The sequence below is a fragment of the Rhinopithecus roxellana genome, chromosome 12 (assembly GCF_007565055.1).
Source record: "Rhinopithecus roxellana isolate Shanxi Qingling chromosome 12, ASM756505v1, whole genome shotgun sequence".
Lineage (NCBI taxonomy): Eukaryota > Metazoa > Chordata > Mammalia > Primates > Cercopithecidae > Rhinopithecus > Rhinopithecus roxellana.
In genome coordinates this window covers 41,684,303-41,705,261 of record NC_044560.1, presented here as the reverse complement: position 1 = coordinate 41,705,261, position 20,959 = coordinate 41,684,303, and the positions used below count along the sequence as shown (strand labels likewise).

Here is a 20,959-nt window from a genome sequence, read left to right as displayed (position 1 = left end):
TGCACTCCAGCCTGGGCGACAGAGAGAGATTTTGTCTCAAAAGAAAAAAAAATTACTGAATGCATAGGATTTTTGGTAAATTTTTATTGAACTTTCTTATCATCTTATACTTTTTAATGGGTTTTCAGTTTATTCTCTCTTTTAATAAATAATTATGTAATCTTCATAAAATAATTTATATGTTCCTTCAAAAAAATGTATCTTATGTTCTTATTTAATATCGTTGGGGAGGACTTCTAAAAGAGTGTAGTATACTAGTGAGAATGGGCATTGTTCTGTTTCTAACTTGAATGAGAATGAGTCAAGGGTTTCTAAGGATGATGCTGGCTATACAGTCTTGTTAAGCAGGTAATATTTTATCTTTATCTTAAAAATACTTATGTTGCTAAAGTATTTTTTTCAAATTCATTTGCAAAGTATATAAAGATATTCAGATATGAATTTCTTTGTGGTAAACCAAAGAGCATAGGCTTTGAAGTTAGACCTTACTTTGCATCTTGACTCTATGTGAACTTCCAAAATAAGGCTAATAGTTACCTCAAGGGATTGTTGTAAGAATTATGTAAAATAAAGTTTAGAAAGTGATCAACAAAATGTCATAGAGATAAATGAGGACACTGATTCTTATTCCTGAAATTTACTCCACTTAGTCATAGTGGAGTAATATTTATTTAACATAGTTTTGGATTTCATGTTGTTAAAATAAGTTGTTGAGTGGCAATTATTCCGTTGCCTTAGAATTGGTGACCGGGTGACTTTTTACTCCAAAGCTGAGTAAAAAGGAGCAATACATACTCTATATTCTACAAAGATCCACCAATACTTGGAGCAAGAGATTCTTTTAGGTCTTCAAATAAAAGAAAACTGGTGAGGGAAAAAAGAAAAATATCAGAACTGTGAGTCATTGACCTGTTAGGGTCTGCTGTGGCTTTTTCCTCTTTTCTCTGCACATCTGTTAGACACCACACTTGCTGATCTGCCCCATGTCAAATTTGGAGAGGGTGAAATTAAGCAGGTAAAGTAGGCACCCTGCAGTACACTGTTTGGCATGGCCAGGATATCTGAGTTTCCGAGGAAATGCTGTAGATTGAATGTTTGTGTCCCCCTCAAATTCAAATGCTGAAGCTTAAATCTTTAATGTTGTGGTATTTGGAAGTGGCAGCTTTGGGAGATAATTAGGTTATGAGGGTATAGCCTCATGAAAAGGATTTGTGTTCTTTTAAGAAGAGTTGGTCTAACTCCTTCTCTCCTTCTCTCTTTATCTGCCTTTCTGTCTATCTCCTCGTGATGTGAAGATACAAAGAAACAGCCGTCTGCAAACCAGGAAGAATACCCTCACCAGACACTCAATCTGCTGGAACTTTGATCTTGGACTTCCTGGTCTCGAGAACTGTGAGAAATAAATTTCTGTTGTTTAAGCCACCCAGGCTATGGTGTGCTATTGTAGCAGCCCATACTAAGACAGAAATTAGTAATGAGCAGTGGGGTGCTGCTGTAACAAATACTTGAAAATGTGGCAGTGGCTTTGGAATTGGTTAATGGGTAGAGGCTGGAAGAGTTTGGAAGTACATGCTAGAAAATGCTGACATTGCCAAGAAGGAGATATTAAAGGTGACTTTGGTGAGGGCTCAAAAAGAAAAGAGAAAAGCTTCCATTTTCTTAGAGAATACATAAGTAATTATGAATAAAATGTTGGTAGAAATATGGATGGTAAGGAGTGACTTGGTTCCTACTGATGTTTATAGTAAAATGCAAGAGGAGAGAAATTAATTGAAGATGAAATTGTTAAGGAAAAAGGAACCAGAAATTAAAGATTTGAAAAATTTTCAGTCTGCCCATATTACAAAAAATGAAAAAGTATGTTTAGAGAACACTAAAGGTATGGTAAGTTGACCATTTGATAGGTAGGTCAGTGTGGATGTGTACCAGGGACCAAATCAGCCATCTCAACAGAAGCCAGGAATAGAGATAGGATTATACCAGCATAAACACTGCCAGCTGGGACTAACGGAAACAGAGAAAATGGGACAAAATGAAAGAAGACTGTTGCACTTCTTAGATTCTACAGGACCAGACCATACAGCTATTGTATGCAGCTGTTCAGCTATAAATGTGCACTATTTTTCAAGACAAGGGAAGAAGGACCTCAAAAGCAATTCAAAGATGATCAGGGTTGCCACTCCCACAACAGGCCCAGAGGGCATGTACTCAGGGGACAGGGCTGCCTCCATTTCCGTTTCAAAGGGTAAGATCCCTGCCCAGTGAGGCCGTGGATGTGCAACTCCCACCAGACAGAGCTTCAGAGGCGAGACCACTGCCCAAGTGGGTTCTGGAGGCAGGACTACTAGTCTACTGAATCTAGAAGGCAGAGCTTTAAGCCAAAGAGGATTATTCTCAAACCTTAGGATCTCATAGAGTTTGCCTTGCATGGTTTTAGAACTACTTGGAACCTGTCATTTCTCCCTTCTTTCTTATCTCTCCCTTTTGGAATGAGAATGTCTATCCTACACCCATCCCATCAATGTAGCTTGGAAACATACAACTTGTTTGCTTTCACAGGTTCACAATTGGAGAGAAATTTTGTTTCAGGATACTGTTACCTCAGGTCTCATCCATATCTGATTTAGATGATACTTAGATGAGAGTTTGGACTTAAGAGTTGATGGTGAACCAGTTAAGACTTTTGGGTCTATTGGGATGGGATGAATGTATTTTCCTTGTGAGAAAGATATAAATTTGGAGGGGACAGAGGTGGAATTCTACAGACTGAATATCTGTATCCCCTTCAAATTCATATATTAAAGTCTAAATCCCCAAAGTTATGCTTTTTGGGAGGTGCATCCTTTAAGAGGTAATTAGGTCATGAGGGTGTAGCCTCATGAATGGGATTAGTGCCCTTACAAGACATGAGAGAGGTGCTATCTCTCTCTCTCTTTCTCTCTGCCATATGAAGATACAATAAGAAGACAGCTGTCTGCAAAGCAGGAAGAGTGCCCTCACCAGACACTGATCTTAGACTTCCTAGCCTTTAGAACTATGACAAATAAATTTCTGTTATTTAAACCACCCAGAGTAAGGTATTCTTTATAGCAGCTTGAACTGACTAATATAGGAGGTCAAATGGATACTGAGATAGTAACTGTGTTTGGGTCATTTTGCTGATACTCCACCCAGATTGCTGACTGCAAGTTTGGGAATCCTTTGCAGAAGAAATTGTGGCGTATATTGGCGAGTATAGGAGTTGATGAAGAATTTGAAGAGTTGTAGCTGAAGGAAGCTCTCCTTGGTTGGAGAATGGGTTCCTCTGAGGATCTCTTACATGTGCTCTTTATGACTAAAGTTGGCCAGAAAGTGATTGATGACTAACGAAAAAGTTGGAAAAGTTAATAAGAAATTTTGTCTTCTCTCGCCCTCCTCCTTTACTCCCATACAGGGGGGTGTGCTGGTAAATTTTTAATAACCTTGCCTTTGGGTGTAGTTCTAATGTGGAATTTTACTTATTCATCAATAGCGTAAGCTACTTCTTTGTTGAACCAAATAATAGTTTTTGAGTATTTCCTTATTTTTTGTGCTATTCAAAGCATAATGGCTATAGGTAAGGCATACTTTTTTTGGTAAGACTTACTTTTAAGTTTAATCTTCATCATTAACATTTTCTTCCTCACTTTCTTAAATCTAGACAGACAACAACTCAAGCCTTGATTTGTAGTGTTTGCCAATTGCTGTGTTGTAAATACTCCCATTGTCAATTCCTACCAAGGTGATATAATTAAATGTGAAATTTGGAAGAGATATGTAATAGCATACTTTTATACAAATTTCTACCATATGGATATAATAGATGTAAATAACTCCAAAACCATGGATAATAGTAAAATGTACAATAATTAGGAAGTGATGAGTTCTGAGTATTATCTTTATTTTTAGTATGCCATTGAATTTTAAGTTTACATAATTTAATTTGTAATGGTGAGTGTTGAATAAACACCTCACAAAATTGCTGAAAATTCAACCAGCAGCTCTAATAAGTTGGTAGGAGTTGGCTTTAGCACACCACTGTACCCATATCAGAGAAAAAAGAAATTAGAAGAAGAGGAGGAGGTGTGCTACAAGAGGACCATATCAATCTGCTACTTTCAGATGAGGGAACAAGAAGAATCAAATTGCTGACCATACCCCTCTCCATTTCAGCTCCTCCAGTGTCACTAGACTGGCTTGTATAGGGAAGGGAAAGCCATGACGAGGGGTAGGATTAAAATACTAAGTTGGACAGACTTTTAATAACCAAAGTGATCAGGGCGAAATTAGAGAAATATAAAACTGCTTTATTATTATTATTTTTGAGATGGAGTTTCACTCTTGGCACCTAGGCTGGAGTGCAATGGCATGATCTCGGCTCACTGCAACTTCCACCTCCAGGGTTTAAGCTATTCTCCTGTTTCAGCCTCCTGAGTAGCTGGGATTACAGGTATGCACCACCATGCCCAGCTAATTTTTGTCTTTTTAATAGAGACGGGGTTTTACCATGATGGCCAGGCTGGTCTTGAACTCCTGACCTCAGGTGATCAGGCCACCTCGGCCTCCCAAAGTGCTGCGATTACAAGTGTGAGCCACCATGCCCTGCTTTATGTTTTTATGTTGCTGAATCAAGAATAAGCAATGAAATAGTTAAAACTAACATTTTATTTTATTTTATGTTTCTTTAAAAATCTATATTTGCTTTCTATTCTTGTGGTCAGACTTAAGGATCAAATCTACCTTTGCAAAAAAGAACTGAGAACTGTTCCACCTTTGTCTGTGTTCCAAAACTATTTAAATAGTTCTTTGAAACTACAAAGAAACTCACCCTTGACACAGCTTCAAAGTGGTACTTTTGTAAAAGGATTCTTTAACTGCTTCCTCAAATTTTTCTACATTTATTGATCTATTTATGTTTTCTTTTTTGTTGAGATTTTTCCCTTTCATATTTTCCCAAAAGTTCATCCATTATTACACACGTGTCAAGCAATGTAGTTACACAAAGCATTCATTATAATTATTTTAATGTCTTCCATATCCATGGCTATAACTTATTCTTCATTACCAATATTTGCTTTTATGTTGCCATTGTTTTCTCTTCAATTTTCCAAACTGGTCATTTTAACATTCTTTTGGGAGGTGTTAAACATACTAAGTTTCCCAAGTACTCTTAAAAGTTCAGTGTGCTAGGCCGGGTGCAGTGGCTCACGTCTGTAATTCTAGCACTTTGGGAGGCCAAGGCGGGTGGATCACCTGAGGTCAGGAGTTCGAGACCAGCCTGGCCAACATGGTGAAACTTTGTCTCTACTAAAAATACAAAACATTAGCTGGGTGTGGGGGCACATGGCTGTAATCCCAGCTACTCGGGAGGCTAAGGCAGGAGAATCGCTTGAACCCGGGAGAAGGAGGTTACAGTGAGCCGAGATCATGCCACTGCACTCCAGCCTGGGTGACGACAGAGCAAGACTCTGTCTCAAAAAAAAGTTCAGTGTGCTTAGGAGAGGAAAGCCAAAGTTTGGTGAGTGTACTGGGAGACTGACAGCTTTTCTTTTTTTAGTCCTCCAACAAATGTATACTTAACATGGTTTCTAAGAAATGTATTGAATTGGCCGGGCGCGGTGGCTCAAGCCTGTAATCCCAGCACTTTGGGAGGCCGAGACGGATGGATCACGAGGTCAGGAGATCGAGACCATCCTGGCTAACACGGTGAAACCCTGTCTCTACTAAAAAATACAAAAAACTAGCCGGGCGTGGTGGTGGGCGCCTGTAGTCCCAGCTACTCGGGAGGCTGAGGCAGGAGAATGGCGTAAACCCGGGAGGCGGAGCTTGCAGTGAGCTGAGATCCGGCCACTGCACTCCAGCCTGGGGACAGAGCGAGACTCTGTCTCAAAAAAAAAAAAAAAAAAAAAAAAAAAAAAAAAAAAAAAAAAAAAAAAAAAAGAAATGTATTGAATTAAAAACTAAGTGTTATACATTTGATTTATAAGATTAATTATATATAAATCCTGTCCTCAACTGATCTTGACTTTCCTTTCTAGTTTATATAGTCTCTTGTCATATTTTTTTAAAGTTTCCATTTTATTATATAGATTAAGTTTTTTGATTTGGCTGAGGTGTAACTAAATTATAAATTCTGCTTTCTAGAAGCAGATAGAATTGTAGGATACATAAAATGGATATATAGTTTTCTTCTAGGCTGACAGGGACCTGGATAAGGGTGTTCTATAACACCCTCACTGAGGACTGAGCTACAATTACTTTTACCACAGTTTTTAAGGAGGATCCAAGTATGAGTTATTCTACTCCTAAGCTTCCCTCGAAGTAAGTGTTAAAAACTACTGAGTCTGAGATTTGACCCTACTTACCAGCTAACAAGTTCACCTGGCAGTTTCATCAATGCTGGCAGAAGATACAAGACTCTTGGATCAGAGACAAAGGATGATTAATTACTCAATAATAAGAGTGTCCATATTGACCAGGCATGGTGGCGCATGCCTATAATCCCAGCACTTTGGGAGGCTAAGGAGAGTGTACCACTTAAGGACAGGAGTTCAAGATCAGCCTGGCCAACATGGCGAAACACCGTAGCTACAAAAAATCCAAAAAATTATCCAGGCGCAGGGGTACACACCTGTAATCCCAGCTACTCGGGGGAAAGGAGAATCTCTTGAACCTTGAAGCAGGATAATCTCTTGAACCCAGGAGAGGGAGGTTGCAGTGAGCCAAGATTGTGCCACTGCACTCCAGCCTGGGTGAAAGAGCAAGACTCTGTCTCAAAAAAAAAAAAAAAGAAAAGGAAAGAAAAGAAAAAAAGGAGTAGCCAGATTATCATCTTCTGCACCAGTTCTCTGAGCTAGGAATAAAAATTGTGTTCCTAAAACCAAACATCGTATGTTCTCACTGATATGTGGAAGCTAAGCTATGAGGATGCAAAGGCATAAGAATGATGCAATGGACTTTGGGGACTTGTAGGAAAGGGTGGGAGGGGGATGACGGATAAAAGACTACAAATAGGGTGCAGTGTACACTGCTCTGGTGATGGGTGCACCAAAATCTCAGAAATAATCACTGAAGAACTTACTCTTGTAACCAAATACCACCTGTACCCCAATAACCTATAGGAAAAAAAATGTTCCTAGCTCTAGGTTCTCATAGAAAATGAGAAATAGAATTCGGAATTATAAATGTGGTGGGCTCACCAGTACAAGATCATAAATCTGTTTTTTGTAAATTTTATTGGTTTGTCCTTTTGCATTAAAAAAATTGATCCCCTCTTCCCTCTGCCTGTTTTTGCTCTTACATTTTAAAAAAGTCCTGTGAAATTATACCCTATCTTAGTTGAACTAAGGGAAGTATAGATTAAGGCCTTGATTTTGAGTTGCATAGGCTGGAATTATAGGAAGGTGACTGCTTATCACTTGAACGTTTTATGTTCTTTTTTATTTTTTGCTGGTGTTGGACACATGGTTTTTGCTTGTGTTAGACATATGGATATTGATCAAACCGAATGTACTTGGTCTTTGGATCTTAGAAATATGTGCCTCTTTGCTTTTTATACTTAAGACTCTGGCTTTGCCGCTAGCCCCAAACATCCCAGTCATCCAGGTTACACTTAAAAGGAGCGTTGCTCAGTTATTAATGGGTTATATTGTCACTAACACAAGATCAACGATGCCTATATAAGCTATTTAGAAAATAATCTTATCAGGCAGGAAAGGGATAGCAACAGTATCATCCTGAGAAATACTGCCATAAAACATTGCATGTTACCTTTAAATGTGCCTAATGAGTCATTAGCCATATACTACACTGCTACACAAAGGCATATATATAATATGTAAATATAAAATGCAAAAATCATAATATGACATACATTTTCCCTTCTCCACATTCTCAACTTCCATTTTATGCAATGTTTTTCTATGTATTTCTAAAATATTCCATTTCACTATGGATAGTTCTATAAATTATTTGGAAGCAGAATTATTGGCTGTGTCTACATAAAAAATAAAGTAGTAATGTAAGAAGTTTGTGATAAAGCTAAATTGTATAAACTACCGATATGTATTTACTTGTGCTAGAAATAAACTCCTTTGTCTTATCTTAGAGTTCCTACATGGAAACATGTTCTGATATCCTGGTAAATCAAGAATAACAAAAATCTGAGTGAGCTGTATTTTGTGCCAAAATCAGAATACTTGATTCTGATTATGAAAATGACAGATATTAGCTACACAAATAATGTTTTTTTAATTTAGATTCAGACTTGCTTGTCCAACTTTCTTCCAGATATCTCTATCTGAATTTTTCATGGGCATCTAAAACTTAACATCTACAAAATAAATCCCACCCCTTCGCACTTTGATCCTCTTGTCCACCCCAATCTCCTTTTCCTCACTTGGTCTCTGCCTAAGTACAAAGCACTACAATGCACCTAGTTACCAAGCCCCAAAGCTTGCAGTCATCCTATTGAATGGGGTACAGTAGTTATGAAGAACACAGGCTCTGAAATCAGACTTCTAAGGTTCAAATCCAGCCTTGCAACTTGTTAGCTGTGTGACCTTGAGCAAATTGTTTAACCTCACCCAGACTTAGTTTTTTCATCTGTAAAACTGCACTAAAACATTGGGCTAAAAAAGTTTGTTTCACTCTGAGCAATAATACAAAACTGCTGCATGAGGAAAGCTACTTGGAGACCATCAGGTGGTAGGTCTTAATCAGAACACTTACATGAAAATGTAAGTAAGTAGGAGTAGTCTTAGATGCAAATGTCATGGTCTGTTTATTTATTTTTTGAGATAGTCTTGCTCTATTGCCCAGGCTGGAGTGCAGTGGCGTGATCTCAGCTCACAGCAACCTCTGCCTCCTGAGTTCAAGCAATTCTCGTGCCTCAGTCTCCCCAGTAGCTGGGACTACAGGCATGTACCACCAAGCCCAGCTAATTTTTTAAAAATATATTTTAGTAGAGATGGGGTTTCACCATGTTGCCCAGGCTGGTCTCAAACTCCTGACCTCAGGCTATCCACCCACCTCGGCCTCCCAATGTGTTAGGATTATAGGCATGAGCCACCGTGCCCAGCCCACAAATGTCACAGTGCTCATGTAGGCTGCTTAGTGTATAGTGTCATAGCTGCTGCCTAACTAAACTATGTGTGAAAATCAAGGTCACATAGCTAACAAATGGCAAGGCTGGATTTAAACCTTAGCAGTCTGATTTCAGAGCCTGTGCTCTTCATCACTACTGTACCCCATTCAATAGGATGACTGTGAGCTTTTGGGCTTGGTGACTGGGTGCACTGTAGTGCTTTGTACTTAGGCAGAGACCAAGTGAGGAAAACTTGTTACCCAGAATAAATGAGATAAGGACAGTATTCACGCTACCACCAATGTCCAATTAATTTGTAGTTCTATTGATTCCATATCTTAGTACTTCTTTTTTCTGAACTCTCCTTTACAATTCTGATGTGCTTGGAAAAATTTTATAGCATTATGCATGCACTAAATGCCAGTGAAAGACCAAGTATGACATATTTAGGCTATCCTTTTTAAGTGCGCAGAGAAATTGCCTTACTTAGTTTTCTAGGCAGACTTTTTCTTAAGCATATCAGTGAAAGTTTGCATTAAATCCTGACATTAATTTGGGGCAACATAATTGAGCTCAAGAAAGGCCTTTCTTCAAAAATTCAGAATTGTAATTACCATCTACACTAGTAAAATATTATACATAATAAATATTTTATAAACTAGGAATATTCAGAAAGCTAATCTAGTATATTTTAACTCATAACCCTTATAAAATATGCCATACAACTTTCATTTAATATACATTACATAATATAAGACAAATATAAAGTAATGTTTTAAAACTCTGAACTGGGCCAGGTGTGGTGGCTCATGCCTGTAATACCAGTACTCTGGGAAGCCCAAGTGGGTGGATCTCCTGAGGCCAGAAGTTCAAGACCACCCTGGGCAACATGGGAAAACCCCATCTCTATTAAAAATACAAAAAATTAGCCAGGCACGGTGGTGCACGACTGTAGTCCCAGCTACTCGGGAGGCCAAGGTGGGAGAATCACCTAAACCTGGGAAGTTGAGGCTGCAGTGAGCCATGTTTGCACCACTGCACTCTAGCCTAGGCAGTGAGTGAGTCCCTGTTTCAAAAACAAACAAAGAAACAAATTCTGAACTGAAAATTTAAGGTGGTTATGATAGTTACATTTTTGATTTTGTAATGCTGCATGACTTGTCTTCTTTGATCTTTGATATTGCCTTAGATGCGGACGTAGCAATAGCCTCTGCAAATTCCAACTGAAAATCAAATGTCAGGGGTATAGCCATAGTTGTTTTTCTTTCTTCACTCTGAAGCCTGTTTATCTGCAGCAAAGCCAAAGTGAAAAAAAAAAAAAAAAAAAAAAAAAAAAAAAAAGAGTATTTTTTATATGGGGAAAATCTTAGGTGGAGAGAAAAAAGTAATCTCACTTTACACACAGAGAGAGAGAGAGAGAGAGAGAGACAGAATTTAGGTGGCAGGCAATAATGGAAAAATAGCACAGATTGAAAATTGGGGGTCTAGTGCACCAACTGTTTTTATGCCTTTGCTGTGTGACCTGAGCCGTTCTTTTCCCATCTGTAAAATGTGGGGGTAGGACTAGAGGATTATTAAGGCTCCCTCCTAATTCTAAAACACAGAATTTAAGGAAAGACCTAGATATTTAGATGCAGAGAGTTCTTGGAACCATAGTAGGCATGTCTCTCCAACCAGCTCCTCTTCCTGTAGCCACACACATGGTGAATCACACCGATCTTCTTCCAGTCGTGTGAGCCAGAAATACCGTGAAGAAAGCAATCAAAAGAGGACTTTGTTAAAATCCTTATACAAATGGATTGAAGAAAAAAAAGGATCTAGCTAAAAGGTAGGTAAAGGAGCCGAAAGTTTTCTCTAAAAAATTCTCTCAGAGCATAGCACAAAGGAATAAAGAGATGAAAGCCCTGAAAGCAAAGTCAAAGGATATGGGGGACTTCTGCTTCTGCCAATAGATGAAGCACTATGGGAATTAATCACCTGCTCTTAACAACTAGGAGCTCAGGCAAAATATATAAAAACAACTACCCTCAGCTATTAGAAAACAGAGTAGGACAGATCACTGAGAGAAGGGAAACAACTGAGGTCCACCCTCCAATAGCCCAGCTTACTTTCCAGAGGTGGTTTCGGGGCTGAGGTGCAGGGAGGAGAAACCCAGTGTATTGGGGGAATTCAAACCAAATCTTGTGGCTTTGATCTTGCTAAAGTTAAGAGAAAGATTGCACCAGCAATCACACTCTCAGGCATTTACCTCAGAGAAATGGAAACTCATGTTCATACAAAAACCTGGATGCAAATGGCCATAGAGCTTTATTTTATTTTTTAAGCAACTTTATTTTTACTAGTCAAATCATGAAAACAATCCAAAAGCCCTTCATTGGATGATTGGTTGAAACTTTGTACATCTATATAATGGAATACTACTCAGCAATAAAATTTTTACATTTTTATACATTACCTTTTCAGCCAGGATAGTTGCTTTTTACAAATTAGTTTATATCATATTAATGTATCATTAGTTAAAAAGTAAAATTATTCACATTTGAAATGTTAACCTGTTAATGATTAAATTGAATTGTAGCTTATACTTAACAAACCTTTGTTCTTCTGGCCAAGATTATCTCTGCTTGCTTATCAAGGACATCTAACTTCTCTAAGATTTTTTCTGCCATTGTCAATCACTAAATTCCTATTTTAAAATAAGGAGGAAGAAGAACAAATCAATTCGAATTTAAACATATAACTAGGCATAAATTTTCAAAAGACCCACTTTCACATTACTGTTTTAGGTAAATAATAGAATTGTTTAAATCATACAGTAAATCATAGAATTGTAAATGTACCCAAGTTTTTTCAGTTGAAGGCCATATGATCAGAACTCCCAGATGTGTACAGGCCCCATGAATTTTTAAATTTATGATAAAGGTGAGGGGGAGAAAGTTCACTATTACCATGAGAACCATATGTGACTTATACTTAAAGCAAGACCATGTGGCTTGAATTATATCTATTTCCTTTTTTTTTCTTTTTAAATTAAAAATATATCAAGTTAGGAGTAGGACTTAATTTTGGTGTTGTTGTTGTTGTTGAGACAGAGTCTTGCTCTGTCACCCAGGCTGGAGTGCAGTGGCATGATCTTGGCTCACTGCAACCTCCGCCTCCTGGGTTCAAGCGATTTTCCTGCCTAAGCCTCCTGAATAGCTGGGATTACAGGCGTGCAACACCACACCCAGCTAATTTTTGTATTTTTAGTAGAGACGGGGTTTCACCATGTTGGCCAGGCTGGTCTCAAACTCCTGACCTCAAGTGATCCGCCTGTCTCAGCCTCCCAAAGTGCTGGGATTACAGATGTGAGCCACCATACCTGGCCAGGAGTAGGACTTTGGATATCTCTATTTTCTTTCTGTCATGATATAATTTTAATCAAAGTAAATGCAAGGAACTCATATTTCTATAATTAATTGCTTCAAATTAAATTGGTCAGTGATCCAAGACTGTTAACAGCATGTAGCAGGTAATTAGTCACACATAAGTAGCAGCAACTAAGCTGGATAGGTCTCATTGCCATAATAGTTCATATTTCCTAGTTAATTCATATTGCTAACAGTCTCATCTGAGGTCAAGCAGTCCATATTAAACTTAGGGAGCTGTATAAGACATCAGAACCTGGTCTAATTTATTACATCTTCAGATGAGAAAAACCGAAGGCCACAAAGTACCCTATTAGTGTAGTAGAAATAGCTAGGGCAGAGTGGAGGCAAGAATCCAGGAATATCAACCCAAAACTCCCTTTATTTATTTATTTATTTATTTATTTAAAAAATCTGTGTAGATGGGCCAGGCACAGTGGCTCATGCCTGTAATCCCAGCACTTTGGGAGGCTGAGGCAGGCAGATCACTTGAGGTCAGGAGGTCAAGACCAGCCTGGCCAACATAGTGAAACACTGTCTCTACTAAAAATACAAAAATTAGCCAGGCATGCTGGCACATGCTTGTAATCCCAGAGACTTGGGAGGCTGAGGAGGAGGATCGCTTGAACCCAGGAGGCAGAGGTTGCAGTGAGCTGAGATGGCGTGCCACTGTGCTCCAGCCTGGCTGACAGACTAAGACTCTGTCTCAAAAAGAAAAAAAAAGATAGTGTAGATGACCATGCAGTCAGTATATTTTTGCTCACTGAATTAAATGGGCTCCAGGGGCATTTAAGTGTAAAAGTTATATGGTTCACAGAAAGTACAGAATCATCAATGTTTTCAATGAACATTAATGTTAATACTAAGGTTCTTTCCAGCTCAAAAAAATCTGATATTTCTCCTATATTGTATATTATTCCAGCAGTGCCACATGGAGAGAACAATTCATCAAAGGAGAAAGATTCAGGATCCTATGCCAAAAGTTTACATTATTTTGTAATTGGTTTCTTTCAGCTTTTTTTTTTTTAACTCTTTTTTCCTTCACCATACATTGCCCTGAGTATGACTTCTTCATGCACTGATAGTGACATCCCATTCCAGCATGCCCTCTATCATGTCACTACATCCAGATTTTCCCTCCATCACATGATGTAGTCCAGTGTGACAAAGAAATTACACAGACGTGCAGGGTGTGGTGGTGTGTGCCTATAATCCCAGCTACTTGGGAGGCTGATGCAAGAGGATTGCTTGACCCTAGGAATTTGAGATCACTCTGGGCAACACAGCAAGACCTCATCTCAAAAAGAAAAAAAAAAAAAGTAGCTGGGCACAGTAGCACGCATCTATAGTCCCAGCTGCTGGGGAGACTGAGATAGGAGGATCAAAAGGATCATTTGAGTCCAGGAGTTCGAGGCTGCAGTGACCTATGATCATGCTACTGCACTCCTGCTTTGGTGACAAACATAGCAAGACTCCATTTCTTTAAAAAAATGTGACACAGAGGAAATTCTGGGCCATAAGGGTACAAGCAGATAGCATGCCTTGTGATGAACCACACAACCTTAGGTTGCATGCTAGGGAGATCCAGGACTGTGAGAGCTGATCATATGAAATGGGTCACTCTTGTGGTACCTAACTAAAACACAGTGAGAAGCCAGGGTAAGAGAAAACAGGGCACAGAACATTGCTCCAAAAATGCAGTCCATCTGCAAGTCTGGCAGCTGAAATTGACTGCTGTAACCTAAACCAGTTGTATCTAACAGCTACTGAAAAGACCTATGGCAACTCTAAGCCAATTTTGCCCACAACCTTCACTTATCAATCTTATCAGTGCCTCAAAACCTCACTAGTGCCAATTTGTAACATTTCCTGGTTTTATAAAACCTCTAACCTATTCTTTGTCCTTCAGAATATACTGAAGACTACTGCTCTGTGTGTATACCCTAATTGCAATTATTCCCTCCCAAATAAACATTTTGATTTTAGAGATTAGTCTCTATATTTTATTTGACATTGACAGGGTAAAGGCATTAGCACAATGTGAATGCTTATGACTTTCTGGGTTTCTTACAGGACAATAGGGGACAGATTTTGAAAGAGAATCTAGATTATGATTATGTGGACATATTTTCTTTTCAGACCCAAGAACCATTCCTCTTGTAAAACTAAACTAAACTAAAACTCTCCGAGGAGTTTTAGCTTTTCTGTTTCCCTTAAACATAATATGAGTTCAAGGGGATGGAGAAGGCGCTCATATTCCCTACCTAAGTTTATTTTACTGGAAACAAAGATTTCTGTTTTTCAGCAAGACACAGGTAAATAACTGGAAGAATCAATGTATTGAAGTGAATGAGTTTCCCAGTTTGGGGAAGGTATAAACTACATGAGGGCCAGCTGAAACAATGCTGCTTACTTGTGAGAAAGAACAGAAAGCAGATCTTTTTAGAGTAAGGTGTCCTACACCTCTCACTTTTAATCACCCCATCTTCAACACCACATAGGACATTTTAAGAGGCAAAATGTCATCCCATTATACACACACACACACGCGCATGCACATGCACACACAGCTGTATTTTTCTATATACAGTTAACCATAGCATGAAATAATTTTTATGTTTTTGCTTTAAAAATATTTTGCTAAATTATTTGGCTGTGAATGATTTCTGGAAAATCATTGTGCAGATCATGAATTTTTTTGAAGTGAGAAAAACCGATTATTTTCAAGGGTCAACAACAGTTTTATGAATACTAAATTTGACAGTTAATGAAATCGACCGAAGGTTAGTTTCGTAGTATTAATTTCATAGCTTGAAACCAATACAATTTTTTCAGTTTGCAAATTCTTTTCTCCCATTGGTCTTTGGCAATGTGCTAATGGTGTCTAACGGATAAATGGCCCTGGGAAAAAGTGGAAGTGAGGAAACACTATACATGAACTTGCTTGTTTTCATCATTATATTTCATAAGCTCATCAAGGGCCTATTTTGTGTCTCCTGAAATAAATGCTGAGAGCAAAGGAACATCAGTACTAATATGATGGTGTTCCCCAACTACTTTGCATAAACTAACCACTAATCTTTTAATGCAAGATGAATCAAGATGATATTAAATGGACAGGGTACAGTGGCTCACACCTGTAATGTCAGCACTTTGGGAGGCCAAGGCAGGTGGATCACTTCAGGTCAGGAGTTTGAGATCAGCCTGGCCAACATGGTGAAACCCTGTCTCTACTAAAAATATAAAAAGTTTTTTATAAAAAGTTATATATAAAAAGTCAGCCAGGCTAGGTGGCGAGAGCGTGTGGTCCCAGCTACTCAGGAGTCTGAGGTGGGAGAATTGCTTGAACCTGGGAGGTGGAGGTGGCAGGGAGCTGAGAGCGCGCCACTGCACTCCAGCCTGGGTGACAGAGCAAGACTCTGTCATATATATATACATAAAATACATATATAAAATGTTCCTCAGTGTGATCTATGTTTATGTCCTTTATTATATCTTTTTGATTTTAATATATACTTTGGTGTTCCTACTTTATACTTCTTTTTCTATGAACATATATTATTATTTGATGATAAGCATTTATTTGTTCATTTGGTCACTGGCTACCTAAATGTATTACATGAAGACATTGTACTAGGTATTCTATCAAATTTACTGAGGAAGTTGGCACCTGGTAAACATTTTCCCTTGTGATCTCCATCTTCCTAGGCAAGGGAGATGCTCTCTCCTATTTCACTAAGAAAATAGACACCATCAAGCAAGAGCTGCTTCGGCTCCTACCTCTCATACCAAAGTATTATTCATTCCCAACCCTTCTGCACTTCAATTTTAACAGAGGCGTTGGCTCTCCCACCCAAAGCTAATCCCTCCTGATGTACTCTAGTCTCCATTACCTCCAGTCTCCTGAAAGAATTATCTCTATTAGTTATCCCCTTTCTCCTGCACCTTTTATCTATTTCCTTCACAAATGTATTCCTCTTAGCATGCTCAAATTTATTTGCAAAACAGAAAAAAAAATGTCTTCTCCTGACCCTGCTAGTTATAATCTCTCTCATCTTCTGAAGCATTCTACTTAGAGTTGGGGGAAGTGCTTTCATCTAGAATATAGGGTTCTGATGTGGTCACAGAAGTCTAACTCATAGAATCTCCAGGGTAGAATGGATCAGTGGTCTCTCACAGAATTCTTTGAACAGTGGGGCAACATTAACATCAAGAAGACAGACCTTTCTTAACCTTGCTTTGATTTTCATTGCCATTGTCCTTCTTCAAACCTTCAGGTTGTCACTTTCCCTCCTTTGGGTTATCAAACTGTACACCCCCCTAATTTGCCTGCCCCAAACCTTCCTCCTCATTCCTCAAATATTGATTCTTTGAAATGCCATCAGGCTGGGCATGGTGGCTCACACCTGTAATCCTAGCACTTTGGGAGGCCAAGGCAGGCGGATCACTTGAGGTCAGGAGTTCGAGACTAACCTGGCCAACATGATGAAACCCCGTCTCTATTAAAAAAAGAAAAATACAAAAAAAGAAAAGAAAATTAGCCGGGCATGGTGGCACATATTTGTAATCCTAGCTACTCTGGAGGCTGAGGCAGGAGAATCACATGAACCCGGGAGGCAGAGGTTGCAGTGAGCTAAGATCACACTACTGCACTCCAGCCTAGTGACACAGTGAGACTCCTTCTCAAAAACAAACAAACAAAATGCCATCAGAGCTGTCTTTCTTAAACAGGACACTGATCAGGATCAGCTGCAGCCCACAAACCTTGGCTTGCTCTTATAACCTGAAGAACGCCCAAACTCTTCCGAGGACATATGAGACCACTCAAGAAATGATAGTCCAGGATCTGGCTCAGCCCACCTTTCTAGTTTATTCATCCTACCCCTTTGTGTTCCACCATTTTCTACCATTCTTACTTCCTGGACACGTCCTGCCCTTTTCCCAAGCACACCCTTTACTCATGCGTTTCCTTCTACTCAGAATGTTCTCCCACGTGTCTTCTAGTCAAAAGCCTACTCTTTATCAAATATGGTATAAAGACTACCTCTTCTTTTTTTTCTTCTTTTTGAGATGGAGTCTTGCAGTCTAGGCTGGAGTGCAGTGGCTGCAATCTCAGCTCACTGCAACCTCCACCTCCTGGGTTCAAGTGATTCTCCTGCCTCAGCCTCCTGAGTAGCTGGGATTACAGGTGCCTAACACCATGCCCAGCTAATTTTGGTATTTTTAATAGAGACGGGGTTTCACCATATTGGCCAGGCTGGTCTCGAACTTCTGATCTTGTGATCCACCCGCCTCGGCCTCCCAAAGTGCTGGGATTACAGGCGCGAACCACAGCACCCAGCCAAGACTACCTCTTCTATGAAACTTTCCTTGGCATCATCTCATTCCTTGTCTGGGTGACAGTCTATATGTTGTGTGCTCCTGGCCTCAAGCAACCCTCCAGCCTCTCAGCCTCCTGAGTAGCTGAGATTACAGGCAAGAACCACCACACCAGGTTTTAAGAGGTTTACTCACTGGGTGTGGTGGCTCACATCTGTAATCCCAGCACTTTGGGAAGCTGGGGCAGGCGGATCACTTGAAGTCAGGAGTTCGAGACCAGCCTGGCCAACATGGTGAAACCCTGTGTCTACTAAAAATACAATAAAAGTTAGCTGGGCATGGTGGTGCACGCCTGTAATCCCAGCTACTTTGGAGGCTGAGGCAGGAGAATAACCTGAACCTAGGTGGTGGAGGTTGCAGTGAGCCATGATCGTACCACTGCACTACAGCCCGGGTGACAGAGTGAGTCTCCATCTCAAAAAAAAAAAAAAAGAGGTTTACTCTTTGACAAATCTCTTCTTCACTAGGTTGAAAACTCATTTAAAGCAAGAATTGACTTACCTACCTCTGAATCTCAGCCTCAGGCAAAGCGTTTTACATCTGACGGGGATTTGAAAATTACAATTTAATTTGGAGATGTCTCTGAATATAACTTTTTAGGAAGAGTAATCCTAATTTATCTGTAATAAATGATGTTACTTCATAATGATTTACTGGAAGATGAAATAAAAAGTTGAGTGAATTATTATAAAATGGGGTTCTTGCCAATCTAAACTTGGTAAAAGTGTTTTGAAAGGAAACTTGGATTTATGTTCTTAATTTCTAGCTCAGTAGTGACAGTTTTTGTTGTTGTTGTTTGTTTTTAAAGAACACAATGAAATAGAGGCCATGCCAATTGGGGCAGAATGAATTCCCAATTACTCTCACAGTGAATCATCTACAGGCCTCACTGCAAAGGCTTGTTCACAACAAAAATTGTAGGTCAATACTATTAGCATATCAGAGACTAAGTCATATCTAAAATAAAAATGTCTTAAATATTTTAAGAGAACAATTTTGTTTTAACAGCACCTTTGGGACTAAAAACAAACAAAAATAACAAAACCCAGGGTCATCAATACAATAGGCTCAGCTGAGAAAGGTTCTTCAGCAAGTTCTAAACAACTCAGGAAAACTAAGAATCTCTAAAGTCACAAACTAAAGGCCCGAGAAATTATCTAGAAAATGGAGACTTAAATTAAAATTCACTACCATTATGTGGCTTTATCAGTTCAAACGCTTACTCCTTGAGGACAAGGCCACTTCTTACCCTTTTATCTGACATAGCCCACTATTGAGACCACAGTAAGGACTCACTTCATCTGTTAAATGATTAATGTTGACTCAATAATTAGATAACTGGCTGAGTTATCTCCATCTCATATTCCAAGGACAGACTTAGGGGAATCTTTTTTCTTTAAATCCAAAATGTTGATAAATGGCCCATATTATAGGCTGAATTATGTTGTCCCCAAATTCATATGTTGACGTCCTAGGCCCCAGGATCTCAGAATGTGATTATGTTTGGACATACAGCCTTTAAAGAGTAAAGTTAAAATGCGGTTGTTAGGGCAGGCCCCTGGCCAGTATGACTGGTGTCCTATAAGAAGAGGAGATTAGGACACCGAGAATACACAGAGGAACGTCCTTGTGAAGATTCAGTGAGAAGGCAGGGCAGCACCCCAAGCCAAGGAGTGAGGTCTCTGAAGAAAACAACCCTGCCCACCCCTTCATTTCCAACTTTCAGTCTCTAGAACTGTGAGAAAACAAATTTCTGTTGTTTAGCCACTCCGTCTGTGATGTTTTGTCATGGCAGTCCCCACAAGCTAGTACAGCTCAGGCACTGAGAACTAATTTAAAAACCCGACTCATGTGCTTGGCGCTACATTATGAATTTTCTTGCTCCTTATTTATTTATTTTTGAGACAGGGTCTCACTCCCTCTGTCACCCAGGCTGGAGTGCAGTGGCTGTGATTTCAGCTCACTGCAGCCTGCACCTCCCAGGTTCAAGTGATTCCCCTGCCTCAGCCTCCCGAGTAGCTGGGACTACAAGGCACACACCACCATGTCCATCTAGTTTTTGTGTTTTTAGTAGAGACGGGGTTTTGCCATTTTGGCCAGGTTGGTTTCGAACTCCTGACCTCAAGTGATCTGCGCGCCTCAGCCTCCCAGAGTGCTGGGATTACAGGCGTGAGCCACCGCGCCCGGCCTTGAAGGGAAGTTTCTAAGAAAAATTATTAAGGAATTTTAAAACTATGATGTACGTGTATTGTGGAGTATTATTTTGGGCAACTAATCAGATAATTGGAAGAATTGATTAGCCAGCTCGAAATCGCAGCACAATTACCGCAGGGTTGATCAGCTCCCACCAGCCATTCTAGGAGGTTGGGAGTCTTCAATTTGGAAGTGTATCAATTAAGTGGCCCCGCCGCCCCTCGTAACCTTCCCCCAGGCGCCTCCATCTCGCTAGAAACCTAGGGAACCCGACTCAAACGCTCTATGCCTACGGTCGTTTCACGGGAAAGCAAAATTAAGGGCAATATTGAGGACGCTCATTAATATTTAGTTTAGAAGACGGAAAGGTTCTTCAGCTAACCTGGAAGAGCCCCCCCGGGCCCGCCTCCCGCCGCGGTCCCACCCTCGCCTGACCCGACCCACACTCTCCCTGTCGAGGCCCCGCTAGAGAACGTCCCACCGACTACAGGGACAGAAAGGCCGTTTATGTAAAACGATGTTTTTCCTATTTCGCCTCCCACCCTCGTACAAATTTTGATTTTCCGCTTTTCCAACGCTTCCGCACCCTGAAACAAACCTCGTCTTCCTTTCCTCCCTCTTCTGGCTCCGAGGGCTACGCGCCCCGCCCCCACCCTTCAGTACCTTAGCAACGCGTCCTCGGTCCTTAGAAACCGATTTCCGATCTCTGCCCACTTCTGAAAAGCCTAGAGAGCAGAGCTCTCTTCTCAGAGGGGCTTCGCCCACAGACTTTTGTCACTAAAAGCCCAGACTCCCCAGATGCTTATGGATATTAATACCGATTATGCTGAAGGAGTGGAAGGAGAGTCAAGTAAAGGAAGAAGATCAAGTAAAAAGA

The 20,959-nt window shown here is 39.9% G+C and overlaps 1 protein-coding gene across 2 annotated transcripts in view; it reads right to left on the bottom strand.

Moving 5' to 3' along the window:
• The window catches only part of C12H1orf141 (chromosome 12 C1orf141 homolog), a 54,709-nt gene extending 33,989 nt beyond the window's left edge, over positions 1-20,720 (bottom strand). The window contains exons 1-4 of one of the 2 annotated variants that reach the window (XM_010357081.2): positions 20,681-20,720; positions 16,917-17,007; positions 11,698-11,789; positions 10,235-10,392 (exon numbers count right to left, since the gene is read on the bottom strand). In XM_010357081.2, the coding sequence (XP_010355383.1) occupies positions 10,235-10,392; positions 11,698-11,772 (233 nt within the window). In that variant the 5' untranslated portion in view covers positions 11,773-11,789; positions 16,917-17,007; positions 20,681-20,720. Of the gene's footprint in view, positions 1-10,234; positions 10,393-11,697; positions 11,790-16,916; positions 17,008-20,680 lie in introns of those variants that run through there. The other variant, XM_030913311.1, reaches the window with a different exon arrangement.
• Positions 20,721-20,959: the final 239 nt, after the last annotated feature.